At 38.2% G+C, this 13,908-nt stretch overlaps 1 protein-coding gene across 1 annotated transcript; it reads left to right on the top strand.

Moving 5' to 3' along the window:
• Window positions 1-423: 423 nt before the first annotated feature.
• Window positions 424-6,129, top strand: lurap1l (leucine rich adaptor protein 1 like). Its single transcript, XM_028038822.1, has 2 exons — window positions 424-935; window positions 4,569-6,129. The coding sequence occupies exons 1-2, from the start codon at window positions 711-713 to the stop codon at window positions 4,956-4,958; spliced, it is 615 nt and encodes a 204-aa protein (XP_027894623.1). The 5' UTR covers window positions 424-710; the 3' UTR covers window positions 4,959-6,129.
• Window positions 6,130-13,908: the final 7,779 nt, after the last annotated feature.

The following is a 13,908-nucleotide window of genomic DNA, read 5'->3' as shown; positions in this document are numbered from 1 at the left end:
TGTGATTTCTTCATTCCCATCTATTTCAACGAGCTCCGGTTCAAACTGAAAAGGCTTAACAACCTTACTCATTGTTTATTTGACTGGACTGAGGTGACAGAATGGGACCAAGCACCAATGCATTGCAGTGTAAACAACATGGTGACATCCTTGCTACAATATATTATTAAAACTGATAAACTGTTTTTGGAGAATGCGAGCATTGCAACATAATTAAGCTACAAATTGAGTACAATTATTTAGGATTTTAAACTTTTTGACCAAAGGTAGATAGATCCATTAATATATAGAAATAGGCCTTTATTTAATGTCACAAGGAGGCCATGCACTATTTGCATATTTTTTTATTTATTTACTCATTCTGTTCCAAGGTAGAGAGAGAGGTACACGAAAACACGGACTCCTAAGTTCACATTGTTCATAAAGCGTGTTCTCTCCACCCAAGGGAGCGAGGTGTAAGCGGCAGCACTTACCTGGCGGGTGTCTGGTTTCAGAGACAGCCCTTCTTGTAATGGGAGTGTCCTCAGAGAGCATGCTGGTGTTAAACTGTCCTCCTACTGGTTACAGGCTTCAATGGGAGGTCTGCTGGTGTGGCTGCGGATCACATACGAGTTGTATTTGACTTCCTTAACAGCCATAGCGCCTCAGTTTAACTTGCCCTAGAGCCGCACCGTGAGAGCACTTACTGCGGCTTTTCTGGGAGAGTGACGATGGACGAGGAGCGCAGCGGCTCTCCGGACCTGACGGACATAGAGACCAAGTTGGGTCGAAAAGTTCCGGACGGTCTCGTTCGGTCTCTCGCGGGAGAGAGACGCAGCGACAGGCACGAGCATGACAAGTCAGCTGCGCCTCACGTAGCCAACTGCAAATTCTGCGCAAATTCAACGGACCTGAAGAGGCTGCAGGGTAAAATGCTGTTCTTGAGACAGGAGATGGTGAGCAGAGAACTTCTTCTCTTCATGTTTTTAAATCAAACTTCCGTCCTGCATTAAAATGAGTTTCCTTTTAATGAGTCGTAACACTGAAACCTATTTTTTTTTGTTTGTAACTTACTTAAAGTAACTTTTTTGTTTGAGAACAAAACAATCAGTTTTGGTTAGAGAACTCTTCAAAAAGTTTAATAAGAGAAAAGTAGCAAAAACAAAAAAGCTTAAACATTTGTTCCATTTGTTGCTAAATGTTAAGAGGAATGAAAATAATGAATCACATGTATGTTTACCTCAGGTTGACGATACACAATATATTAAAGATAATACAAATCTAGGCAACTATTCTTGGAATTTATAAATAGCTATATTTCTAAGTAAATATAAGGGCTTTCTTTCAGCCAGCTGATGGGAGTGCATAGCAACAGGTGGAGGAAGGGCTGTGATGTGGTTCAAACAGCAAGACAGGATAGTCTGCACTAAAACAAATACGGCATTCACCCTTTAAATGACACATAGTAAACTTCTGAAATAAAAATAACAAAAAAAATATTTGTGAAATCAGGATGTTGTGTGGGCGTATTAAATTTGTGGTATGCCAATAACAAATTAAAACAGCTGTTTTTGAGGAGGTAATTCAGCTTGTAGTGTAATCACAAATTAAGTTATTGGGACACAAACAGCAGTGGCAGACCTGCTGATAGAAAAGATGCAGTTACTGTATTCTTCCAGTCTTATTGTTCATAGAATTTGTTGAACCTGTCGATTTTGTTGTTATTAATCAGTTTTTTAATTTATTTTAATAACTTCATTTTTAACTTCCACGGATGATCAGATGGTTTAATTTCAGCTAAAATAATATGTTTTGAGCAACAACCTTTTTAAGATGTGTTACACACATGGACAGTCATTCTGTAAAAACTGAAAAAGTTAATTTTATCAGGTCTTTGTTCTGTGTTGTGGTTAGATCTTTGTATCAAAATCAAAATAGCAATAAAAATGTCACAGGTAACATAATTATAACTGTCATCTTAGCCACTGTAACAATACTTTCTGCCTGTTTTGTTTTTAATAAAGGTAGTTAGATGATGTCATACATTTTTTGTCTCTTATTTTTTTTTGTTTTAAGTACACCCAGAGATACTTATTCTCACATAATCTACACGGGAGCTTTCCCAGACAGCTGACTACTGTTTAGACTGACTAAGGTCACAAAAGTATTAGGGTTCCTGAGCAGATGGTCTGGTTGACCGGGTTTTTACTCTGTGAAGCAGCCCTCTAAGATGACCAGTGGACTGTTCTGGCACTACAGAGTTTGTGTTGTTAGGATTTGATTTATTATAATGTCAGGGATATTATTACACTTGCAATTATCTCAGTTGGCCGTCTCCACAGGACAAACCCTCAAAAATCCCAAATAGTCATTGCCATATAAGTAAACAAACCAATTAGTTTAGAAACGGCGTAAGTTCAGGATGCTACGGCCTAAAACAGATGTTGATGGAAAATTTTCCACCGGTTTCGCAGGACCAGAGAAGAGCTGTCGTGTCCTGGTGGCAGGATGTAACAGCTGCCCATTTGTTGTTTTTCATTCACGCTGATTGTCACCCACAGACGGGGGAATCCCTGTAAAACACTGCAAAAATGCAGTCCACTTCCACCCCCACACACACACCCAGTGGCACGGTTCGTCATGCCAAAGAGTTCAATCAATGGTCCCTCTGTGTTTGGCATATATCATTATCGTGCAAGGAAACTGCTAGTGGTCTGTGCCACGTAGTAAAGGCTGATCGTCTAAAGAAAACAGCACTGACTGTTCCAACCATGAGAACACTACCAGTTAAGAGGAAACAAAACAAAAACAAAAAATCAGCCAGCAACTGCATCTGCTCATTACAAGGTCTAAGCTGAGCTTTGCAACTTGATCCAGTGTTTGGTTAGTAAGTCGTGGTGATGGTTTTGTTCGTCCTGCTTCTTGTTTTTCCCTTCTAAATATAAGAAACCAATATATAGTACAGACCAAAAGTTTGGACACACCTTTCTAATTCAATGGGTTTTCTTTATTTTCATGACTATTTATAAGGCAAGAAATCCCACTTATTAACCTGACAGGGCAACACCTATGAAGTGAAAACCATTTCAGGTGACTACCTCTTGAAGCTCATCAAGAAAATGCAGAGTGTGTGCAAAGCAGTAATCATAGCAAAAGGTTGCTACTTTGAAGAAACTAGAATATAAGGGGTATTTTCAGTTGTTTTACACTTTTTTGTTTAGTGCATATTTCCACATGTGTTATTCATAGTTTTGATGCCTTCGGTGTGAATGTACAATGTCAATAGTCATGAAAATAAAGAAAACTCATTGAATTAGAAAGGTGTGTCCAAACTTTTGGTCTGTACTGTAGTTGTGGGGGGAGTTAAGTCACTGTAACTAGAGTGGAGTTGGAAGTCAAGATTTTGCACTGATTAGTATTTATTTTTTGCTTTTTGCCAATACATGTTATTCAAGTTGACATTTTTATTATTGTTACATCAGAATTTTGGCAATTTCTTTGGTTATGAATCATCTATCTCATAAGTGAGGCTCAAGGTCAGTCCACCGCTTTGCCAACAGGCATGAATATTTCTTACATACTCGTCCTTCTGTCCTTGTTTTCATTTCATTTCCATCAACCAACTATATATTATACTCATCCACTCAAATCATTACATATGAGATTCTGTTTATTTTATAGTTAAGCATATAACATACTCATTATTACTGAACAGTTTTTATTCTATTATTTTCTGAAAACCTTTTACTGCCCTCTGTTGACATTTATTTTTCTGTTCTGGTCCCTGTTTGGATCAACTCAGTCTTATGATTATTAAATAACCGTACTGACAGTGAGTGGAAGACAGATAATGACTTTAACTTCTGCTGGTAAATGAGCAAATGTGAATGCATTGTATCAAATGGAAACTACATTATTGATTAAGATTAACCCACATTTTCCTGACTAAGAAAAATGTCTTATTCAGGAAAATGACTAAGACAGTCATTTTCTTAGTCGAGTGTGACATTTGAGGGCAGTGGATTGGACATTCAACAAGCTATAAATATCTACATGCAGAATTTATTGGCGTAATAATACATTATTCACTGTGAGTACCAGAGAAGGGTCCTATGTTAACATTTCTACCTTTGGAGCCCAGAGACGGGTCGACTGACCTGAAGGATTTTAGCTATATTTGGTTATTTTAGCTATAACCAGTTTTGCATGATTTTCCACTCCTCCTTTCTGGCCTGACGGTCAATGGCCACGTTTACAATTGAAAAAGGGATGCTAATTTGAGCCATCAGAATCGTCAGTTTGGACTCAGGTCTTTTGACCCTCTTTTCGGGACTTCAGGGGAGAGGTCGAAACCCTGGTACTCCCAGTGTTAACCAAATCGTGCAAATCCTACTCAATTCTTTGTGAGTAAGATATGGCAGACTGGTACTCTGATGACTCCTGTGATTTAATATATATTGTGCAGCTCAGACTTGCCGATTTAGATGATGACCAGTTCCATTTTTTTCCCCTTGTAACACATTAAACATTGAGGTGTAACTTGGTATTTACGCCATGTTGAATTACAATGTTCTATTTCCATCACACAGGCAAACCTGCGAGCCATCGACGTGAAGCTCATGCAGCAGCTCATGTCGATCAACGACGGCATCGAGTCCATCCGCTGGATGATGGAGGACAAGGGGGACGCAACGAGCCAGGACGGCAGCCTGACGGGCAGCTTGTACAGCCTATCGGACAGCCAGGACGGTTCCTCCCTGCGGGGCAGCTTCAACAGCCTGAACAATGGAAACGGCGACGGCCTGGACGGGCTGTCCGTTGGCAGCTACCTGGACACTCTGGCAGAGGACCTACCTGGAGACTCGTCCTCACCGGACCTCAACCGTTTAATGGATAAAGCTGTAATCTCTGGCGAATCCTTCACCAAATCGCCTCTGAAACTCAGGGTGGAATCAGATGAATACTACTGCTTTAGATAATAGTGATAAGATAGACAAAGACTACTGAGATATACAGAAGAAAAAAACCCCTCCTTTGTCCTTTTTTTATTCACATTTTTTTCTCCCAGGTTTTTGAAGACGTGGGCACGTTTGGGAATGTTCCATTTTCCCTTGACACCATTTTCCTGAAGTGGATTAGCAAAACCTCAAGCATTTATTTATTTATTTTTTTAACAAATGTCACAAGATGCAAGAGAAATCCTCTCTGTAGCAATGACTGCTTAATATTTGTATTACTTAAAAAAAAAAAACTCAGAAGGTGCCGAGTTATGATTTATGATTATATTTATTGTTAAATGACCCTGTATGTCTGTGGTTTCCATCTGAAAACAGGTTGAACAAAAGTTGCACTTGAGCTGAGCAGCAGATTTTCCTCTCCTTCTAAGGAAAACGTCACTCTCTGAGAAAAACCAGCGGGTTAGGACTTTGCAGCCGATTGGAAAATTGGACATTTCATGCTGAGCGATTCGAGTAGTTTAACTCTTTCAGGTGGCAAAGTTATTAGTTTTGAACTTCAAAGCAAGTGCAATTTTCCCCCATGCCAAATGCTGAGCGCCACCTACAGCACATGTTCCCCAGTTTTATTGCTTTAACTGACTGGAGTTAATAAAGCTTTTGGCCTCCAGCGGGTATCAGTGGTAGCTTCAGCATGTAGTCTTATTCAAAGCTTGACTGAAAACCAAAGAAATTTCTCTCAGAGGTCATTAACACCTGAGGCTAAACTGCATTATAGCACCAGATGAGAGATTTGTTATCTGTAGGCGTGTGTGAAACGCATGCTCGCTTTGAGGGCACATTTTGGTTGTTTCGGCTTCTGATGAGGTTCTTTGTTTGTAAAATTGCTTTTGTTGATTCGTCTCGACATGTTTGTGTTTAATGATGTCTGCTTTTGAAGCCGGCAAAAACAAACATTTTATTCAACGTTGCTATCTTTGTTGAGAAAATAAAATAATATATTGTGTTTTTGTTGTTTTGCCCCTATATTTATTCCCAAAATAACTGATACTGTGATGAAGTATGTGCCTTCTTCCAGCTTTCTTTTACTTATTTCGTGTATTGTTTTTACATTTAAAATTTTCATATCGCAATTACGAATCTTAATATCAGGGAAAGATAAACCCAGCCTCTCCATGGTTCATGGATTCACCTATTGGCTGTTTGTCTTTTTTGTGGAACGTGACTTAAATTATTTATGGAAAATTTGTGTATGCTTTTTTTCCTACTACATATTTACAACATTTAGATGAAAATGCAGCATGAGAAGCTGAAATACCTAGACACAGTACTATCTGAGATGCTATTGGCTGGTGTTCACAAAGCAGCCAATCAACAAGGACCATTCATTTTCTTCGGTTCTGATTGGCTGTACCCCCAAGAGCAGAAATAAGGAAGACTGAAAATGTTAGTTTCGGTGGTAGTCCTAAAATGCTCTCTACTAAAATAGGCAGTCCTACATTTTTTTGGAGTAGGTTTCAAGTATTTTCAGACGTCATCTGGCTGTGGTTCCTAATTTCTACAAACACTATGATGATGGTAAAAGAGCTTAGTTTTGAAGTAATCACGTAAAATAGAATCTGTTTCACATGTTGCTCTGATCTAAAGAAGTACAAGAGCAGATCAAAAACCATCCCAAGGTCAGAAATACTGGTGGTCATGTGATAGTGAAGGGCTGCTTCAGGATCTAGACGACTTCATTTAACTGATGGAACCATCACCACCAAGTCCACCTCTACATATGTACAAAAATAAATAAATAAATAAAATGAAGGCCTTAAAGTGAACTAGTCAAAGTCCATGATTGTGATTAGACCTTAAACCTTCCATTCATGCTGAAAAAATCTTGTTCTTTGTCTTTCTATTCACTCTTTAATGCTTATAGTGAAAGCATTAAAGAACTCATCATGTTACACATAGTGTTTGTAAGCATACATGCTTGAAGTAAGATTAAAAAAAAATAAACATCTGAAAATTTGAGTGTGAAAAATATCAAGATGGAAACACTGTGGATTGCCTGAAATGAGTTGGAAATTTCATACCGTTCTTGCTGCTTAAAATCTTTACAGTTCAGGCTCTCTTGAATTTGTCAGCCTTTGCTGTGCCTCACTGCTGCATCTCATTAGTGATTTAACAATTCAAAAATAAGAAATGAGGCGAAATTGGACTTGAAATGCCAACCATGCAGAGCATTTTTTTTTTTTATCTCTAAAGGTATTCTCATCTCAAACTCTGTGTCATTTGCTTCTTATCTTTCTTGTGATAATTTCAGTTCCAGACACAGAACATAGGACAAGTCATTATATGAAATATGAGAACCTGGCCAGTGAATGTTGGGTTAGTTCTTAGACAGGGATGCCACATCCCTGTCTAAGCAAGGGCGGAGGAATAAGTTTCTTCCGCCCTTGCTTCATCAGAAAGAACTCTTCTAATTTGGAACAAAGCACTTGCGACAGATCACTAGTTTTTTGAGTTTCAGTCTTCTTGTGTTAAATAGAGTGTTGACAAAAACCAAACTACACATAAACACTCGGAGTGTTGCATTTGGTCCAGACGGGTATAATCACTTTATCCTAGAACACTAAGCATACTTGTAACTTTGTCTTCGTCCATGAGCAAAGCCGCTTTATTTGGTTTTTCTTTCCTTATCTCTGCCTCCCAGGGGCTCTGACAAGCTTAAGCTCTCAGTCAGGCTGACCCGGGCCAATAAACCAAAAAGAGCTCCGTGAACGGCGACCTCCTTGTCAGCACTTCAATTAAAAACACACACAAAAAAGCTGCTCCGAACTTGCCTGAATGTCATGTCCAAACAAATGCAGCTATGCGCTGGCTGACTAATATTCCTTTAGTAGAAAAGAAACATAAAGCCAAGAATACATGCAGCCAGTGGCCGTGAAATAATTGAGACAGTCAGAACAGGTTCTGTCAGTCAATGCTGTGATCGGTCTAAAGCAGAATTCCAGAGTCTTACACGGTACAATAAACACGAACAGTGAGTGACATTTTGGGCATTTTACCAGCACTTTAGGTGTACATTTGCTGCACTAACGACTAAAACAACAAGTTTTTGTTGCGGCACTAAGTGTCTCCTGAAGCGCCTAGACAGTCGTCAGAAATATACAATGCTGTGCTAAAATGTAGATGATCTCCTTCATTATTATACATCTTGGTTTCCAAGAACACCTTATCTTTCAAAGTAGTTCTGAGCAACAGCTCTCCAGGCTTTTTGAGGGTCAATCAGTTTTTCTTTGAACATTTAAGAAGAAAAACAACCTCTGGCTTATCTTTGTCCTTTATGCTTGAAGAAGTCATAGGTGAGTGTCAAGTGACTCAACCAACATCTAAACCCATTTCTTTGTCAGGTCAAATGTCTGGGAATGATGACGAAAGTCATAAATACACAACGGAAATCTTTGAAAGATCTCCAGAAAGGCTGAAAAATGATCACTAGGGTCTAAATCCTGTGAAGTAAAATGGGAAGAAATAGCTTAACCTTTATGTTTTCTAGGAATAAGGCTGAGTATTCTATGAACATTTGATCATGCTGCAGAAACCTATGCCTACTCCTCTTTGCAAAACACCTCACGCTTCGTCAAATTAAATGGAGAACACACAGACACTGTTTTGTGTGTATATTTCAGAGTAAAGTTCTACCGTCTTTGTTATCAGCAGCTATGCTCACCCCAATCTGAAGTTCAGTGACATCCTGGCTGTGTGGAGAGCAAACAATCACAAATCAACTCAAATTTCCTAAGTTCAGAAGCAAAAAATGCTACTGAAAAATGCTAAAAAAAAAAAAAAAAAGATTTATTATCCTCTCTGTTAACATGCATATTAACAAAGCAAATTTGCTTCAGCATCAGTAATTACACAGTTGTACAATCAAGCCATGACTCCTAGTGCAGATCCATTTGCCAAATTAGTCATGAAGGTTGGACCCATGCCACACGATGAAGGGAAACGGATACTGTTTGGTATCTGGGAAACTGTCACCATGCTACCAAATGAGGTTATGGGATATGGGTTATTGGATTGGGGTTTTATGTGGAACATCAAACGAGCCGAAGACAAAGCAGACCCCTCAGACAGGAAGCCACGGATTCAGAATATACTAACTATGAAATTGCTTCAGTCTGTTTTAATTTGTCTCACTCTCTGCAAGGCTGCGGCTCATTCCAGAGCTATGTTATATTTTTCAACAATAAATAAACTCCTGATTCCTGTGAACATATCTGCTGTGTTCTAGGTTTTGTCCCAAGTACTGTGAACTGAAGAATAAATGATTGTGAAGCCAGTGTGTTCACTGTTTTAAAGGACACAGCAAATAAGAATATATTTTTTTTACCTCCTTTATTGCATTTCCAGGCCAAAGAGCTGCATGTTGAGAATTTTTATGATGCAGTGGAAAAGGGCCTACCCGTAAGGAGAATATCTCGTTTCACCCAGGGAAAATACTTAGCTGTACACCAAGCCTTGCCTTACCCTGAAGTCCATTTTATTCAATATTTAGTGATGTTGAGAGCATTTCTTCTCAGGGCTAGCAAATAGCTTTCATTAAATTATCACATAAGAGGAAGTTCGACTTCTTCCCATCAGGAAAACATTCATTATGAGAAGACAGTCTTGAGGGAGCAGTTGTTGGCCATCTCCCAAGCTGTGAATCTGAGTGCCACTTCTAGAGAGGCTCATTAAACTCTGCTGCTCTTGGGAACCAATGCATTCAGAAGGAGCAGGGAGACGCTTGAAACTCTTCCTGCTAATAAAAAAAAAACTTCAGAGGTTAAGTCTGCTGTTTTAAAGGTCTCTGAGGTTTAGATTTAACCCATGGTTGAAGATTCTGTAAACACTACAAGAAGCATCTAGCAATGTTGAGGCAGCTTTTTTTTTTCTTTTTTTTTTTACACATACAGTATATATATATAATTATAATTTACATAATCAGAGCTCCATGTCAACTTCCACCTTCATCAACATTGCCGTCCCACATTTTGTACTCGTATGCCACCGGTGTTGTACTCAAATTAATGATCTCAGCAGATCTTGACCCCAGTCAAACTAAGCTAACCCTGAGCAATCTCATCTTGGAAGATAATATTCATATATTCACTGAACCACAATGCCTTACAGATCAGTAAATCACTGAGTGTCAAAGTGAGCAAGGCAGAATTCTTTCATGCATACTACAAAGAAAGTACAAAAACAGATTTGTATAGTTTTCCAAATTTGTCTCAAAAATATAATAGGCTTCTATATTTCCATGCATACTATTTATTGAGATTCATTTGTTTAAGTTGTAACTCACTGTAATGCTGTTTGGTGTTAATAAGGAAAGCATTTGTTTATAGTGAAAATCTTGCTGTTTTTTTTCTTTTCTTTTTTAATCAAACCGCGCTAGGTTAGATTTTATATTTTAAATTAGAAGCACAACCGAGTCCTTGTTACGCACAGATTAAATTGTGATTAATTAATTTTGCAGCCAGCTGTTGTAGCGAGCTGATTGCCACAGAGCTAACAGACAAAATGAACATTAGCTTGTTAGCATTTTAGCACAGATAACCAATTTTGATGTTAAGAGAGAGTGAGCATTTAGCTATCAATAAAATACTCCTTGACAAAATATAGTAGAAGACCCAGATGGAAGGGTGGAAGCTAAATGTATTCAAATTCTCAAATCTAAACAGATTTGAGAATTTGATAAACGTAAATACATCATTTTAAACTACATAATTACGTAACTACATAATTTTAAAAACAACATTTTTAAATTTTATTGCCTGTAAAGTCAAACACATTAGCTCCCTTAACCAAATTAATAAGCTTTTAAATAATTTTGGGTTAGAGACTGTAACCCTCTTGCTTTGAGTAAACGCTTTATAGACTTAGCTAAACAACTAACCTACTGTTAGTACACAGTCCAGCTAGCTAAGACGGGAAGTTAGAAATGTTTCAAGTAAAAACTCTGCAGGAGCCTCAAGGTCATGAGGATGTTCAAGATTTTGGCAATTACAAAATTATTGGTAAATTATTTTTATAAACTCGATCTGATTAATATTAATTTATGTTGCTGGTTAATGAAAAGTCACTCATGAGCTTTAATGCTCTTGAGTGCTTTTGGGAGTCAAAGAAGATGTTTTATATAAGTATCAGAAACAGTGGGATTATCTCTGCCTATGAAAATAAATCTGGCATTAAAGAATATATTCCAAACCAAATGTCTTTCAGGATTTGGAAGCACAAGGACACATCTATTAGTTTCATGATTGTGAGGTGCAAACAAAATCTAGTGCTAGCTGTGAAATACTCTTTTGTGAAGACATAAACCGGTGCAGCCAGTTTCACACCATGACCACAGGTAATGTCAACAAAAGACAAACATTATGAAGCTTTCCAAAGACTAAAATTCCTTTTAAGCTCTTGTGGTTGGAAAAACATACTCATCATTCGTCATAACACTAATCCTTAACCTTAAATCTACATTTCACCTGTATTTCACTTTCTGGAAGAGTAAAATTCGCACACCATAAACAAGGGCGTAAATCCCATCTCATTATTGGGGGGGATCATAAACAGGAAAATTTCTTAAGACCAATTTTGGGGGGGTCGGCAAAGTTACAGTGAAATGTAACGTAAAATGTGGTTTAAAAACTTTTTAAACCACATTCAAGCTGCAGGACCAAAAATGACCAGTAATGCACATCAAACATGTTTTTCTAAGTAAGCAACCTGTTGAGAAGTAAAACTAAAATTCAGATGTTGCTCAGATACGAGTTTTGTTCAGTCTGACTGATCTAATCTCTACTACACCGTTACAAAAATTTAAGGTTCTAAATAAAAAAAGGCTTTAATGAGTAACTGCTCGTAATAAAATTTCCTCATCAACATTGGTTTATTGAAATGACTCCCAATACAAGTTATGGACTGTTTAAATTATAACTTAAGTTGCTTTATCTTTAAGCCTTTTTCAGAAAGTTTAAAAGGTGTTACATGTCTTTTGTTTTAAGTTTTTACTTACTGGAGGGTTTTATGTTTGTGCTGCAGAGCCACAGCTAACAGCTAGCTCCTCACTTCGGCGGCTCTGAAGGAGCCTGTGCCATTCAGGGCTGTTCAGGGACTGTTCTCCCTCCACTCTCATTTTCTCATTGTGTAGATTTGAGCTGCAGTGGTGTACCTTTAAAGGCATTTTTGGACTGAGTGCCTGTTCCTGATCACAGCCAGAGCTGTGAGATTAAACAGTAAAACACTTCAGCCGGGAACCTTTCGGCAAAGATAAAGTAGGTAACAAAATAAACCTTTACTTCATTTGATAAACCCGTTTCAGTCCTCATGTCCTGGCGTCCTCCCCACGACTATAATAGGAATCAAAGGCAGCAGACACTGACTCTGGCAGAACTTCTGCTTTACTTGTTCATAACCAAATTTAGACCAGTGATAGAGGTAAAATAACTGTTTTTGTGTTAAGGTTAGGAGATTTTTATTTATTTATTTTTACCATTTCAATTGAGAAAATAATCTGCTTTGTGCTGCTGGTTCCTCAACTATCCCCACATTAATTATTTAGAACCCAGTATGACTGGTAAGCTCTCCTGACAATGGGCCTAAAGTTCAGCAGCCATATGAAGTGTTTCCTGGCAACAAGATGACCCTGCCATAAAAAGGAGACAATTGATCGTGTCATTGGCAAACACATTCGTTCCCTCTGAAAATAATTCCCTGTGGAAGAATGGTCCTTAATTACCAGAACTCCCCTTTAGGTCTTAAGAGTGCAACTTGCGGTCATGGAGGAAACCGCTATGCTTATTTGACTCAATGTTGTCAAAAAATACATAAATAAAAAAAAACATAAATTTTCGTGGTGAAGTAATTTAGATACTTGACTAATCTGCTGAATGTTAGCTCATGTTGCTGTTTTGATTGACTGCATTTTGAGGTTGTATCAATCCTCTTCCATGAATGTTGGTTTCAGTTTCAAAGCGATGTTTGCTGGCTCACCCCTCATAATTTTCCCCCAAATTTCCATTTCATAAGATATCCTGCCATATATTCAGTTCTGAATACTCATCATCAGCTATGTTCCATTTGATTCTCCTCCATAATTTTTGTGCTCATTATCCCCAAAACAGCCGATTTCCTGCAGATCCCATTTTCTCAACCTTTCTGTCTGCACTCCCTCATTAGCTGTCATCTCTAATGTGAAAGAGATCCGATCCTCTTGGGAAGAAGCAAACACTGTGCTCCCCTGTTACTGTCCTGCCTTCCCAGGGCACACCAGCAAGTCATCAGTATTTGAAATCCTGTAAGTACCATTTATCGCCAAAAATGTATTTTCAGCTATGGCTGACTTCAATTCTTGGAAAAAAAATTCAAAATCCCTGTAACAGCATTGTCAATATTTTTGCTCTGTGGTTTCAAGAAGCCATAATATCCGAATGAGTGATTAGGATGCAAAACTGGCAACGTTTCATTGACAGCCTCCCGATACTCCAATTATAGAAATTTGATTAAAAAACAGGATCATGTCTGTTTGAGTAGGATTTGGAGGATCTCTACTGCTGCTCTGACTCAGGGACGTTTAAAGAATGCCTTTGTGCAAAACAAAAGCGATCCTGTCTGCTTTTGAGTGATTTTTTAAATCTTTCCTGAGCTCTAACAAGTGGACTGAACTTACATGATATTTTGCTAAGCACACTGATCACTCACTATGCTTTAAGGTCACATATTGGTTGCAATTGCAAACATGGAAACATTAATATAAATATTGGTAGCCACTAATAGATCGACTATAGTATCACGTGGTACAAAGTGACCAAAAACAGTTTTGCTCTTTGCTCAGGAAGTAATGAGTGAGGGTGCGGCTGAAGCCAATTCTCCTCTTGTTGTTCTCTTGAACAAACTGGTGTTAGCGCTGCAGCTATCTGTTGTAGAAAAGTTAAAAACT

Source organism: Xiphophorus couchianus, chromosome 14 (assembly GCF_001444195.1).
Source record: "Xiphophorus couchianus chromosome 14, X_couchianus-1.0, whole genome shotgun sequence".
NCBI lineage: Eukaryota > Metazoa > Chordata > Actinopteri > Cyprinodontiformes > Poeciliidae > Xiphophorus > Xiphophorus couchianus.
The sequence above is the reverse complement of the archived record's forward strand: the minus strand, read 5'-3'. Positions and strand labels throughout refer to the sequence as shown.